This window comes from Arachis hypogaea, chromosome 11, assembly GCF_003086295.3.
Source record: "Arachis hypogaea cultivar Tifrunner chromosome 11, arahy.Tifrunner.gnm2.J5K5, whole genome shotgun sequence".
Lineage (NCBI taxonomy): Eukaryota > Viridiplantae > Streptophyta > Magnoliopsida > Fabales > Fabaceae > Arachis > Arachis hypogaea.
The window spans coordinates 27,849,165-27,864,860 of NC_092046.1; the positions used below are offsets into that span (position 1 = coordinate 27,849,165).

The 15,696-nt window shown below is 32.4% G+C and overlaps 1 protein-coding gene and 1 long non-coding RNA gene across 2 annotated transcripts; one reads left to right on the top strand and one right to left on the bottom strand.

Annotated features, from left to right (window-relative positions):
- Positions 1-211: 211 nt before the first annotated feature.
- On the bottom strand, positions 212-11,992 carry LOC112720585 (uncharacterized). Its single transcript, XR_003162263.3, has 8 exons — positions 11,796-11,992; positions 11,644-11,706; positions 10,158-11,560; positions 10,011-10,065; positions 9,778-9,878; positions 1,299-1,675; positions 825-867; positions 212-517 (listed from the first exon to the last, which is right to left on the bottom strand). It is a non-coding gene; the product is annotated as an uncharacterized lncRNA (long non-coding RNA).
- On the top strand, positions 2,172-8,138 carry LOC112720584 (lysine-specific demethylase JMJ26). Its single transcript, XM_025771569.3, has 13 exons — positions 2,172-2,522; positions 3,356-3,909; positions 4,026-4,138; positions 4,232-4,331; positions 4,475-4,607; positions 4,685-4,739; positions 4,822-5,518; positions 5,984-6,313; positions 6,636-7,052; positions 7,146-7,218; positions 7,292-7,377; positions 7,473-7,592; positions 7,709-8,138. The coding sequence occupies exons 2-13, from the start codon at positions 3,361-3,363 to the stop codon at positions 7,778-7,780; spliced, it is 2,745 nt and encodes a 914-aa protein (XP_025627354.1). The 5' UTR covers positions 2,172-2,522; positions 3,356-3,360; the 3' UTR covers positions 7,781-8,138.
- Positions 11,993-15,696: the final 3,704 nt, after the last annotated feature.

Sequence of the window (15,696 nt, forward strand, 5' to 3'; positions counted from 1 at the left end):
GTCAGAAATCAACCAAAATCCTCCATTTCAAAGTTTCATTCACAAATAAAGCGTGTGTATTTCATACCTGTATAAAATGGGATTAGAGGAATATGTGCATGATGCATGAAAGGCTTCCTAGCTATGGCATGAGGGTCGTGTAGTTATAATCATGTATGAATCTTTAACTAATCATTTTCAAATTGAAATGACAAAGAACACATGATGAATATATTCCTAAATATCTATGATCATAATAATAATTCTTAGCACAGGCTATTTAGATTATAATAGACAAGCATAAAGTTACAATTATTTATTCACACCAATAACTAAATTAATACACAAACATAATTGAGGATTACAGCAAATTTTTCAAATAATAACTAAAAAAGTAAAAATGTTGATCTCCATGCTATTCACTTTAAAGAGTAGCCCAGAAATCATTACTCTTCTTCTGAAACTCGTATTTCTGGTCATTGCACATCCCCAACAAAAGATCTATCACAACGGATGTACGAATATATTGCTCATTTATCTGCAAATATGGATAAATTAGTTAAATAATATGCTTAACATGTATATAATTAATCAATATGTCTTTAGAACTTATAATGCCCAACACCGTGGGATTAAAGTTCTCTCTCATAGACAACCATTGAAGAACCCAGAGACCAGAGTCGCGACTAAAAGTTCAGAGGTTTCATATAGGATAGTTCAAGCAATTTCTTCCCTAGTTACTATCGTGTCATCCACATTAATCATGGTCTGAAATTCAGAGGTTTCATATAGGATAGTTCAACAACAATAATCCTACAAGTGTGAGCTGCAAAAGGGGAACTCACTTTGGATCTTCAATACTTGCACAAAATGCATATGAATTTGTACCTAAAAGTCAAAGAAAGAAACTTCTCCATTTTAGGGTTTATTAAGTCAAACTGACATATCATGACCATTTAAAACCAGTAATGTGAGATTGTCACCTTAATCATTGCATTATAGTAACATGATTTTTTCATTTGGTTAGATTTGGATAATGGTGGCAAGAAAAATGTATTTAGGGGAAAGAAATCTTGTTTCATGGCTAGATTTATTCTATTAGCTTGTAGTTGGTCTCATATGAATGTCTTTTCATTAATTGTGTGTGGCACACCATTAATTTTAGACTTCTAAACATATAAATATTATGAAACCAAATAGTCACAGCTATAAATCTGTTGATGAATAAGGTTCAAAAATTAAAGAAATTACAATAAAATAATTTTTTTTGCTATTCTAAAATATGAAAATAAAAACGTTATAAGGAAAAAAATGGATACCTTATTTGGGGAAGTGAGGAACCACTCTGATGGTTTGAGAAATGGCTAGAAGTCTTGGGTCTCCTTTGAAGCCATAATTTTCTGCGAAGATTTTCTTTTCTTTTGTTTCTTCTTTTTTGATTTTCTGTCTCAAATGTGAAGTATGTGTCTCTGTGTATGTATGTGTGGCAATTTCGATGAAAAAGATTTCCTCCTCGAAGAACACCACATGACGAGAAGAACACAAATTTTAGAGGCGGGGTGGGCAAGGGTGCGAAATAGTCTCGATCCCGGCTCGGACAATTGCATGCATTCATGTATAGTCTCGATACAGACCCTACCAGTTGCTGCTAGCGCCGGTTTTCATTGCGGTGGTGAAGAAGAAGAAGAGACTCCATCTGCAAAACAAATAATAAGAAGGAGGAGGAAATTATTTATAAAAATATTAAATATTAGAGAGCATTTAATAAAATTAAACATATAAATTTGTATTTAATCCATATCGTTAGATATAATAATAAAATGATCTAACAGTTTAAATTAAAAGTCAGACTAAAGGACTAACATTAGTCCCAAAGATAATTGGACGAACAAATCAGCCACCTATATTTCAGTGTCTATAGTTATGTCTAAGATATAACTAAACACTGTCTAAAAGAGACATAATAAGAAGTTAGAAGTTGAAGATTGAAGATGATTAACAGTAAAACTAATTTTAGAATTTAATATATTTTTAAACAGAATCAACTAAAATTTAATTATTAGATATTTTTATTGAATATAATTTATCTTTTATATAAAAAAATTCATTTAATTCTTCATCAATTTTTTCAGCACCTAATCTTTCAGGATCCAAAATAGCTATTTTTAATCTGTCTGGTTGGGATTATTGCCAAAACAAAAAGCCCTAATCTGAGTGTGAGTGAGTGTGAGTGAACGAATGTTTGCATTGGTTTACCTGTACGGCATTATAAGGGGGATCACATCGTTATCGTAAAACAAAAAAAAAAAACAAACACTTGCTGCACTTGTTTTTTTTTCAGCCAAGCGGTGGATGACTTCCCCTTAAATCTCTCTCTCTAGCTCTCTGCAATCAATCAATCAATTATTTGATTAATTAATATTTCCATCCGTATCTCTCTCTTTACTCATCATATCAAACGCCATTAATACTGCTCTGTTCTATTCTACAATCTCGAACGATTTCATCGGCTCAACCGCTCTTTACATGCTTTTCTTGATTAGGTACCTTACCTTCCTTTCTCAATTTGTTTTCTTTTGTTTTTTTTATCTTTTTTGTTTTATTTATTTTTCGTTTTACCGGCGGCGTGAATCATTCAAGACGCATGCAAAAACTGTTTTGGAGACGTTGTTGATTTCGAGTTCGATGGTTTCTTTGTTGCATAATTACTGATCACTAAAGCAATGCAATTCGAAATTCTAGATTTTTTTTCTCCCTGTTTTGTTTATGTGTTATGGGCAAAGTCGCGTTCTTGGTTGAAAGGATTTTATTGGGTTGACTTCACTCTCTAGTCAACTCAGTTGTATCTCTTTGCCTGAAGGAACTGTATATTGAAATTCATCAATTGTTCTTGTACCTGTTAATTTCTTGATGAATTTCACAATAGGATGGATTTACCGTATTTAATAAACATGAACAAAAAAAATAAAAAAAAAAAGAAAAAGAAAAAGAAAAAAGAGGAGTCCTTTTCCGCAAATAATTTGGATAAATAACTCATAATTCACCTCTTGATGGTAATTAATTAGTCTTTTATACCAGCACATTTGCTAATTTTCTATACATTGTTATGCATTTAGCCACTGAAACGTAGTTGTAATTGTTCACATTGTTTCCCCCAAAATAGTTGTGTTCATGAATAATGATTGAGGTTCTGATGGTAAGTAATTGGTCTGCTATACCAACATATTGTTAATTTGCTATGCATTGTTATGCCTTCAGCCAAATTGTTCACATGATGTGAATACACCCCATTAACGTGGGTGAATGAGTGACAATCTAGGGTAGAACATTTGAATAGTTGTAATTATCTGAGATTGATTTTTGGTCTATTCTGCAGCAAGAATGGAGGTAGCTGTTCCTAGACAACAACAGTCAAATCAACAGACTGAGGATAATCTACAGTACTCAAGATACTCAAGAACTTTCCGGAATTCAAAGAGAAAGGCCGAGGAGAATATTGTTAACGGGAGTGATGAGGAGCCAGAGCCAGAAGAGGGAGTAAAAACTATGGGAACTCTGGAGAGGAGTTCTTTGGTAGGAATGGAGGTTCCATTTGTGAAACAAGAACAATCAAATAAGCTTATTGGCAAAAGTGCACACAAAACCTCAAAATATTCTAGAACTTCTGGTGTTTTGAAGAAAAGAAAGGTTCAAGAAAATCACAAGCATGATTTTACGGAACCAAAGTCAGAAGGGAAAAAAGACCTTCTGTTCAGTTCAAACAGGACTACCAGGAAGGTAGATGAACCAAAGAAATTCAACACCTCAAATAAGAATGACCAATATGAAGATGGTCTCTTGATTGACGATTTGGATGATGATGATGAAATGCTTTTCCTTCTAAAGACAAAGTACACAAGAAGGGCTAGAAGAATGGATGATAATACTACGGTAGCTATCATTTATAATAAATTTCCAATGCTGGGAAACTTGATCTTTTAGGACCATGTACTCAGGGCTAATAATTATATCATACTTCAAGGGTACCTAACTAATTTTGTTTTCAGGTTGTTGAACAGAATCCCCGGAAATGTCATCAATGCTTGAAGAAGGAGAGAACAACATTTGTGCCTTGTTCTAAATGTAGGAAAATGTACTGTCTGCGGTGCATCAACCAGTGGTACGGCAGCTTATGTTTAACTATGCAATTTAAACCATGCAGTTTGTGGCATACCCTTACAATATTGGTGTGGTTTTCATTTTTAAATGCAAGGTACCCTGATATGTCAGTAGAAGAAATTGCTGAAAGTTGCCCATGTTGCCGCAATAATTGCAATTGCAATGTTTGTTTGTGTTCAAGAGGAACAATTAAGGTTCAGATTACTACGATCTAATATCCTGTGAATTATATTAATTCTGAAATCAAATTCTATAATGGGAAAAAATGCCTCAAATCACGAGTATATATTAACCCTTTTTCATCTTTTCTTTTCTGTTTTTGAATATTCACTTTCAGACATCTACCAAGGACATAACTGACACCGAAAGGGTTCAGCATCTACATTATACGATTAGCTTACTTGTTCCTTTTCTGAAACAAATTCGTCATGAACAGAGTCAAGAGGAAGAGATTGAAGCTAAAATACAAGGTATTAATCTTCTTCTTTTGGTTTTTGGTCATTACATTGAAGAATTGTCAACAATAAAACATCTTTCATGAACTCAGGGTGTGATATTGAGATACCGCAGAGTCTTTGTGGCGACAATGAACGTGTCTATTGGTAAGTTTCCTTCAGCTTATACTAGCGAGGCTTCTTTCCATGTTCTATAAGATCTTTAATTCATTCTTGGGTTGTGGAACAGTGATCATTGTGCCACTTCAATTGTTGACCTTCATCGAAACTGCCCCAATTGTTCCTTTGAACTTTGCCTAAGTTGTTGCCAAGAAATTCGCAATCGAAGCATCACATCACGGGCTGAGATGAAGTTCCAGTATGTGAATAGAGGATATGATTATATGCATGGTGGTGATCCTCTTCTAGTATCCCCGGTTCTAGAGGCCCCAAATGGTCATATTCAGCTATCTTCATTGTGGAATGCGGATAGTGATGGAAGGATCCCTTGTGCACCGAAGGAGGTTGGGGGTTGTGGTAGTTCTATATTAGAGCTGAGGTGTATCCTACCTCGTGGATGGCTATCTAAATTGGAAGCTAAAGCGCATGAGATGCTGAGGTTTTGTGAAATGGAACAAAAAATAGTTCAACAGAAAGGAGCAGCATCAAGTTATAACTTAATGAGAAGGGCAGCATTCCGAGAAGGAACAAATGATAATAACATATACTGTCCAGAGTCAGGAGACATTTCAAAAGAAAGCTTCTTGTTATTTCAAAAGCACTGGTCTAATGGTGAACCAGTTATAGTTCGTGATGTTCTAACACAGGGAACTGGTCTGAGCTGGGAGCCAATGGTCATGTGGCGAGTATTATGTGAAAGTTCAGCTTCAGACATCAGCTCAAAAATGTCAGAAGTGAAGGCCATGGATTGCCTAGCTGGTTGTGAGGTTTGGTTCTTCTATTTCCTTTGTTAGTTTTCACTTTTATTTTGACTATTTTGTGCCTAAATTTATACAGTGTAGTCCTTTACTCTCTAAAATATCCTTGTCTTTCATAGATTGACTGTGATATTCCTATCTTTTGAGGATTACATACAAATTCTTTTAGCACCTACATTTTCTCTCGATATATTTTTTTTTTGAAAAATAAAAAAACAATAATCTAAATTTGAAATTTGTATGTGTAAGGCTTGTGTACTGAATATGGTATTCTAATCAACAATGATTTGTATTCTAATCATAGTTTATATTCAATGCCAATATCCTTATTCTTTAGAACATGGTTGCTTACTTCAACTGCCATCTTATTATTCTATTGTTCTATCTTATTAAATCTTAGGTATAGGAGTTTTACTGTTTTTCCTGCAGCATACCATCACTCTGACCGGTATTCACACTCATGAACCTTTGTAGGTAGAAATTAATACTCATAAGTTCTTTAAAGGTTATACTGGGGGAAGAACATATCGAAATCTGTGGCCAGAGATGCTCAAGCTAAAAGATTGGCCCCCATCGGATAAATTTGAAGATCTTCTGCCCCGCCATTGTGATGAGTTTATACGTTGCTTGCCATTTCAGGAGTATAGTGACCCTCGTAATGGAATTATCAATCTTGCTGTAAAATTGCCAGCCCATGTCCTAAAACCTGACATGGGTCCGAAAACATATATAGCTTATGGAATTAAAGAAGAACTTGGTAGAGGAGACTCTGTAACAAAGCTTCACTGTGATATGTCAGATGCGGTACGCTAAACTGTAATTTTGTTGTTGGAATAGGATCCTCCTCATTGAATGATAGTCCCGCAATATATTCATTCGATTTTCTATCTTTCCTTTAATTTTAGGAACTATAGCTTTCCATATTAATTTAGCTATTCCAAAATGGTATATTATATCAAGAACTTTTTCTGTGTTAATATGCATAAGTATACTGTACACAAATATGAATGAACAATTTGATCTTGAGAGGTTGAGAAGTGACACTTTGTTTGGAAACTTCTTCGTGTGTCAAATATCAAGCTGAAGCATATTGACTTCTGTTTTTCTTATTGCTTAATTGTCACAGGTGAATATTTTGACACATACAGCTGAGGTAACACTGAGTGGTGAACAGTACTCTGTTATTTCAAAGCTGAAAGAAGCACATGCAGCACAAGATGAGGAAGAACACTGGTCGGAAGAGAGGGATTCTGAGTGCCCAAGTGTTCAACCTTGCAAAGATGACAGAAAACAGATAGAAGATAAAGCAGCAGTAAGCCCCCAAGATATCAAGAAGTGCCCTATTGAAATGAATGGAACAGTCTTTCCACTTGACAAGTCTAAGGAGGCCGATTCCCCTGCCATCTCTAACGAAGATGAAACCGGAGAAACAGGTGGTGCTCTATGGGATATCTTTCGTAGAGAGGATGTTGAAAAGTTAGAAACATATCTAAGGAAACATTCAAAAGAATTTAGACACACTTATTGCTGTCCGGTTGAACAGGTAGTGTTGTAATAACAAATTACATTTCTGCTCGTTACATTTCTGCTTGTCCTTTGCATGCTTGTTTCTCTAATTAAATTCTTTGGTGGTTAGGTTGTCCATCCTATTCACGACCAATGTTTTTATCTGAATATGGAGCACAAAAGGAAGTTGAAGGAGGAGTTTGGTTAGTACATAGAATTTCATGTCGCTTGCTCAGTGCTTGTAATTTGTTAACTTGCATAAATAGCAACTTTCAGGTATAGAGCCATGGACATTTGAGCAGAAGCTTGGGGAAGCAGTGTTTATTCCTGCTGGATGCCCGCACCAAGTGAGAAATCTCAAGGTGAAATATCTTCCACACAATTTTGATTGCATTACCGTGGAGCTCATTTGGTTGTATCTGTTGTTCTAATATCTATGTTCGAAAACCTTGCACAGTCATGTACAAAAGTTGCTGTAGACTTTGTGTCGCCGGAAAATATCCATGAGTGTCTGCGTTTAACTAACGAGTTCCGTAAGCTTCCGAAGAACCACAAAGCTCGTGAAGATAAACTTGAGGTGATTTGTTTCTTGAATATAGTTTCTTCTGCTATTTTTTATCATGATGTTAGCTTCAAAACTATGTTATGTAAGAGATGTGCAATATTTTTCTTCTTTTTATGGTGATGGAACAGATAAAGAAGATGATAGTGTATGCACTTGATCAAGCGCTGAAAGACCTGAAAGCTTTGGTCATGTGTTCTTGACTTGACTTGAAGAAAGTTGCTGCATTTTACTGTGGTCATGGCTGATTTTTCAGGTTGATGTCAATGTGGAGAAGTATGTAGAGGGTTGGTGGCACTCACAATAGGGTGATTCGAATTGTTATTGTTGTCACATTTTGGGGAACAATTTAAATTAGTTTTGCTTTCAAACTCCGCAAAGGAACTTAAAAAGTAATGAATTTATGGTTAAATACCTTGTCCTTTCTTTTTTTTTCTTTTTATGTTATTTTATTATTTCTATTCGCTTGTAAAATACAGAGAATACTAGATTTTAACCCATGCGATATATGGTAAGTTGTTAAATATTATTATAAATTTATAAAAGTTATAAAATTAAGCATAATGCGTACTATTGTGAGCATTGCAATTTTGTACTGTGGAGAGGTGTTTTCCCATTTATACCACATGTGCAATGCATGGTAAAGATTAAGAATTTAGAAGGGTACACGGGAAAATATTTGGGATAGATAAAAGTATACCTAAAAGATCTGTAAATATCAAAAATTATTTTGGATAGACAAAAGTGTCATGTTGTTTGTTAGTAAGGATTTGATATTTACAAATCTTTGGTGTGTATTTTTTTCTATTAAAAAGAGTTTTTGAAATGTATTTTGATATATATGAATTTTGTTGTGCGTTTATTTCGATTCAACTCTTATATATATTTTTATCTATTTATTCAATTCTGAATTTTGAATATAAACTAATTTATATAATGATTATGTGTAAATTTTTTTAGTTAATGAAAAATACTTCAAACGAACCAGCGAATTATAACTCAAATGATATATAGTCTCTCCATCCTCACTTAAAGATTTCGAATTCAAATTTCACTCCTAATTTTGAAAAAAAAAAAAAATTAAACGATAAATGATATACTGCTTAGTTAGAATCTATGAATTATATCTTCCTTTTTTTTGGGTACATATACTTTCCTATCCTTAGTGTTTGGAATTGGTTTCATTTTTGCTTTAAATATTTTTCATTTTACATCTAATATTTAAATACTAATAAAATAATTCTAAAGAGATATATTTATAAATGTTACTTCACATGTTTTAACAAAATAATCAACTAGTAGAATCATCAAATCTGACATAGAATAATCAAACCTATTATGACAGAATAATTGATTTTTTAGAGTAGCATAATTAAACTTTTTCAAATATATATATATATATATATATATATATGATGACTCTATGTTTATGTAGCATGATTATATTATTTTAATATTTTGATATTTTTTTTTAAGCATCTCATACTAAATCTTGACTCAAATGTCGTAAGATCTAAGAATCTTACATGTTTGTATAACAAGCCTTCTCACATTAAATTTTTTATTACTACTAGATTAAAGTACCATGAATATAAAACTTTGCCTATGAAATAGACATACAGAAATGTGAATGAATCCTCTCAATTATTAAAAAAATTAAAAAATAAAGTATGATCTCTATCTCATTTTTTTTAAAATCTTAATTTCAACCATTGTTTTACTCCTCAAAATAATACCAAATACCCTCAAAGCAATTTCATATCAATCTCATCTCTTCCATAACATCCTTATGCTCAATATTTCTCATTTCCAACTCAATAATCAATAATCAACAGCAATACAAACTCATCAATATATCATTATTATCATTCATAATCATTATCAATACTTATAAACCCAGCACTTTTACATATACTCTACCAAATCAACAAATTCATTCAACAATTTTCAATCAAATACAATCATTATTTAATCAATGTCATGATCATCACTTATTATCATCATCAATCTCTACCATCATCAATAATCATTCACCAACCCGCATCAACAACATTAATTACCATATTTTCATAATAAACTCAACATTTTCACGAATAGTACTAATCCTTAACAATTCCATCTGATTCAACTTAACCTACGGTCACATAGCTTAAGTTTTCATGTAACATTATATATTTTCTACGAGAAACCAAAATCATACCTTAGCCGATTCCTCCCTAAACTTGGAACGCCACAAATATCACTGTTACCAACGCCCAAAGCACCACATACTCACCAAACAGAAAACCAGCCTCCAAAGTCCTAAAATCAAGCTTTCAACATCACCAATTTGGTTCCAACACATATAATCCAATATAATACCAAATAATATTACTCAAAATCAATTTAGGGTTCCGAGTTATTAAAAATTCACAAGAGTTAGAGGTTTCTCACCTTACCAATGGAAATTTGGGAAAAGACCCGACAACTCCACAAAGCTAATTCGATTCTAAACACCGAAATTCAACAAAATTTTAACACAATAGCTCAAGATTTTTGAAAATGAAAGGGTGAGTAGATAGAAAAGAAATTGAGGCTTACCTTCCAAATTGTTCAATGGGTTTTATAGAGCTCGATGCGGTGATCGCATGGCTGTAAACGGTGCGACGATCGGAGATCTGGATTGAAAATGATGGTGGAATGAAAATTGAAGTGAGTGTTTAGAGTTCTTCCTTACTCCCCTCTTTTAGTTCCCCAACATGTTTCATTTGTGAAAAGGGGAAGGAGCTGAAGCTCTTTCATTAAGTGTCAGTTGGGCTGGGCCATGGGCCCAATATGAGCCCGGTTCAATCGATTTGGTTCGTTTAGCTCAATTTTGAGCTAAAATTTTTGAAATTAGTGTTAAATTTTATATTTTAATTATTTATACCATATTAAACTATAAAATTTAATTTTTTAATTTTTTAAGTAATAATTTATTTATTGACTAACTATTTATTAATTTCGCGAATTTTACAGATGATAAGAAGAGACCAATGGAGTGTGGTTCTAATGGAAGTCAAAATAGACCAAAGTCACGAGGAATGAAGCAATTCAAATGCTGCAATGGTGATATGAGAGGGCAGTCCTAGAAGAATCAAGTTCTCAAGGATGTGTTGTAAGTACCTCTTAATGATGGAGAAATTCTATATGGAGGATTAGCAATTAGTTCTGAAGACGGCAAAAGTTTACTAAAATGTCTGGATTGTAGATTCAGGAGAACATTGCACATGACTTTACATCGTGATTTGTTTTGTACTTATGAACCTGTCTTGGAAGAATTTGTGTTCATGAAAAATAATCATACCTTTTTGGAGTGGATACTGTTAAAATAAAAATGTATGATGGTTCTATTCGCTCACTTCAAGGAATAAAACATTACAATCAATATTATTAATATCAACAATTACCATCAATATTATTAATATCAATAATATTATATTTGCATAATACCACAATTAATCAAACTCCACATTATCATTATCATTACAATCACAAATCACAAATTCACATATATCTCCATCAAGCTTTCATGAACTTACCCAACCTTAGTCCCCAGCCCAAATCTCATTCCATTACTAATCATAGCTAACCCAATATAACAATTTATCATTTATATTACCACATTCCAACACCTCTAAAATCATACAATCTCAATTCCAGTTCAAAAACCTTGACACTACAATCCTCAATAATTTGCAACAATTTTTCATTCACTCAACTAATCACAAACACATACAATTTATTTCAATTCTATCCTAGGGACAACTAACCTAGCTATTCACATAATTTGCATAATATATACTTGAAACTCAAACCCATACCTGAATATCGGCAGTTCGAATCCTTGTAGCCTTTCCTCGCTCAATCTCCAAGGTCTGCCACTCAAATTTCAGCACTCAAATTTGCCAATCAAGTTCCGCTCCACACCAAATTCAGCCAAACCAATCTTTATTCCATATAATCTAGTCACAATAATATATCTTAACATTCATACTAGGATTCATACATAAAATTGGAGATAATGTAGGGAGTTAAATTTTTTTACCTTAATCTACACAAAATTTGAATGGAACCCACTTGATATCCATGCTAGAGCACCCCTAAATAACTAAAATCACAATAACTCAACATCTCTTGAACTAAAAATGTGAATTACTAGGGAAAAGAAAACTGGACAGAAATCTTAGAGTTTCTTACCACAAGACTTATATAGAATTGAAGAGGATGAGAAGAGCAATACATGGCTACAACTGGCTCGTCAATCGGAGCTCCGGATAAAAAATTATGGTAATTTGAATTTGGATGTGAATAGTGTTTAAGGGTTTCTCACTTCTCCTCTCAATCTGTGTTCCCTCTCTTCCAAATGGAAAAATGTGCTGAAATAGCTATTGTTTGGAGGGTTATATATATATATATATATATATATATATATATGAGTGTGGGTCCATTTGGATCCGGTTCACTCGTTTTAGTCCATTAACCTAACATTGGTACAAAACCTTCAAGATTAAAATTTTAAACCGTATTTTAAATAATTTTACTTTTCCAAGTTATAACTTTCAATTTTTTAATTTCGCCCACTCATAAATTAATATCCTAACTCACAGTACCGAACAAATTTAAGCTGATATAGTTGGTTAAATTATTAGTATGCGTTTTTACGTGTATTTTTGTAAAAAATTACCTTTTTCCACTCGAAAAAATTCGTTGAATCCAATTATCTTAATCATTTTTTTAAGTTCTTAAACTTTAATTTTCAACTTCGTCTAAACATGTTTTAATTATTTTAACTTAATAATTAATTATCTAATTAATCTTTTTATAATTTTTCCAAATCTTACCTACAATGTGGGTTTATCCAAATAGTTTGTATAATCGAGCGAATGAGCTACTATTTTTGTTTTTCTTTTGAGTTCCGCTAGGGAGCCAATGAGATATTTGTACAATGTGTACAATGGGCTACTTATTTAGCCCAATATGAGTTAAAAATGAAAATTACCCACGAAATAATAAATTTAAAAACTCTTATTCAGTTATTTTATATCAAAATTTAAATTTTAAATTCTTCAATTTCAAATTTTTAAAAAATTCAGTTAGTTATTTCAAAAAAAATAACCATCTAAAATCCTCTAATACTCTCTTCTTTTTCAACCGGCAGCCACCCCACCTTCATAAATAATCATCTCATTTCACCGTCGCTACTTGACTTGCCACATGCCACTCACCCTTAATAAAAATAACCATCCATTTAAGGATAAAAATAATCATTCGTATATCTAATGAATTGAACATCTAACATATTTTAATTATATATAACTAAACTCAATCCAATCAAAATAATCATCTACATAAAAATAAAATAACCATTCGCATATCTACTAAAATGATCATCATCCTAAATTGACCATTAAAATAGAAGAAGAAGATGAATAAACAGAATAAACTATTATTGTGGTGAAACATAATTTTGAAGAGCTAGTCATGACAAAAGCGGCACTGTTGTGAAGCATAGGGCTCAAATCATGAAAGAAGCTAATCATGCTTGGATCCGAAGAAGAAGAAGAGCATGGTGGTATTATCGGTGAGAAGAGACTTGAAGGAATGGAAGAAAGCGAAGGCACGTCGGAGGAGGTGAGGACAGTGTCGGGAAGAAGGCACACACCGGCTGCGACGGAGGCGCTGGACGTCTGGGTTGTTGTGGTGCCGTTAGTTCGACCCACACAATATGCGCGTCCTCCATTGGCGGTGGCCCGTGCGGCAACGACGCCAGTCGAAACAGTGTCGGCGCAATTTCTGATGGCGGCTGGTGACCGTGACGTTAGTGTACCGGCGAGACTTGACGAGAAAGGCATAGAACGCTGACAAACCGTATTGAGAGAGAGAGGTGAGAGAGGGAGATAGTTTATTTGTTTCCAAAACCGACGGTAATCCTAATATTTGATTTAAATTTTAAATTGAAAACTATTCAAAATTAATTAGTTACCTATAATTTAATTTTAATTTCAAATTAACTCCATTGTACATATTATATAAAACATATATTATCTCCTCATACTTTTCTTTTCCTTTTTACTTTAACGTTATTGGTTCTTTGTTATGAATGAATAGATATGTAAAAGAATTTTTTTGTTTTCTTGATTTTTTTTAGAAATATTAAGAGTTATAATCTAACAAAAGGTTTTTATAATGTCCGATAATGATAACAATAAATAAGGGTCTTGTTATCATTTTTTTTAAAGATCAGGTTGAATATTTAATTTACTAAAAGAAAAATCCGCAAGAATTTGATCTATATATCAAAGTTTCAATCTCCAAATAAATTAAACAACGGTGGTTGTTGATGAGCAAAAATTGAAACTTATGAATATTGATAAATGTACCATATTACACGAATAATATTAAAATAAATGAATATCGTTTAGATTGAACAATTAAAAGATAGATTAAATACTTAATTAGATTAATAAAATTTAATCGAAGAGAGCAAAAGAGTATTTTGTTAAGAGTCTTGAAAATCTTAAATGTTGAATACTTGAATGTTACGGATAGTGAATTTGAATGATAAATTGAAAGAAGACAGTGATAATGAGAGTCAAGAGCTTTAGAGATGCTTATACTCTTAGAAAAATCAATCTTGTTTATTTATCTTGAAGTTTGTAAAAATCTTTCATGACAAAACCTTTAGTAACTAATTACCAATTTCTTGGCTCTTTAGTTTTTCAAGCATTAATTAGGCATCAATTAATTAATCAAGAGATTACTGTGGAGTTGTGTGGATCCTTTTTGTTGTTGATGGCTATGCCAAAGATTACTGAGGATCGGTTCGTGCGACTATTTTAGCTATTAGTCTTTAGTTTTATTTTTGGTTATGCTATGTTCCTGTTTGCTCCACCTTTGTTGTGTTGAGCTTTGCTTTCAAAAAAAAAAAATAATCAAGAGATTAGGCACAAAAACTGATTTTTAGATTCAAATAAGATTTAAAAGTAATCCTTAGATTGAATTATATGTCACGTATTTAAGTTAGTCCTGTTCAATTAAATATTTAAAGAAAACATAATTTTCAAAAGTTATTCTAATTTGAATTATATATCACTTATTGAAAATTAAAATGATTAAAAATCATGTATGTCGCACACTATTCCTAGCCGAATTTAAATAGTCATATGAAAGAGTAGTTTTCAAGTTTTGATTCAAATATCAAATTTTTCAATTATAATAAAAGAATCCAAGAAGAATTAGCTTACCTTTCGATTCACTAATTCGAATGGAAAAAAGAATAACTCAATCATAAAATAGGTCAATACAAGACTTCGAAATAAAATAAATGTAGATTAATTATCCATAGAAAACATAAACAAAGCTCTTAACTCTTTGACAGAGGATTAATTACCATGAAGAAGTAAGAAAAACAAGAGAGGTAGTCCAAAGACTTGATGATCTCCTCTATTAGCTATATGCTCACTTATAGGGGTGGTAATGGGATGGGTAGGGGCGGGTTTTGTCCTATCCGATCCCGTCTCACCTTACAATAATTCACATTGAATCTGCCATGCTTTTATCCGAAGGTAGTAAAAAGTTAAATCTTAACCCGTCCCTATAATTATTAGAATCCAACAAATGAAATTAAATTTTAAAATTTATATAATCATAATTACATACATAACATAAATTAAAATAAAAATTTAAATATGATACAATATTATTAATCATTTTACTAATTTTTTTTATATATATTACATATATTATATATTAAAAGTATATATATTTATATATATATTCCATATACCGAAGCGGGTAGGACGGGTTTAGGTTAAACCCGACTCCGTCCCGCCCAAGAACCTGTTCCGTTAAAAATTCGCTCCGGTGCGGGGGCGGGTACCCGCCCTGAGCAGATATGGGCGGGAATGGGTACCCACAAGTACAAATAGTGTTGCCACCCGTACTCACTTATTTATAGTCTAAATTTTAAAATTTAAATTTAAAACTAAATTAATTTTATCTGTCGGAGAGAAAGATAAGATAATTACTCTAATTTTATCTTTTGAAAAAAATGATAAGCTATTGACTTTAATTTTAAATTTAAAATAAAAATTCAAAT

Coding starts and splice junctions, on each gene's coding strand:
- LOC112720584 (XM_025771569.3), top strand. CDS start 3,361: ATGGAGGTAGCTGTTCCTAGACAACAACAGTCAAATCAACAGACTGAG. Junction 4,332..4,474: donor GTTCAAGAGGAACAATTAAG/GTTCAGATTACT, acceptor ATTCACTTTCAG/ACATCTACCAAGGACATAAC. Junction 7,378..7,472: donor ACCAAGTGAGAAATCTCAAG/GTGAAATATCTT, acceptor AACCTTGCACAG/TCATGTACAAAAGTTGCTGT.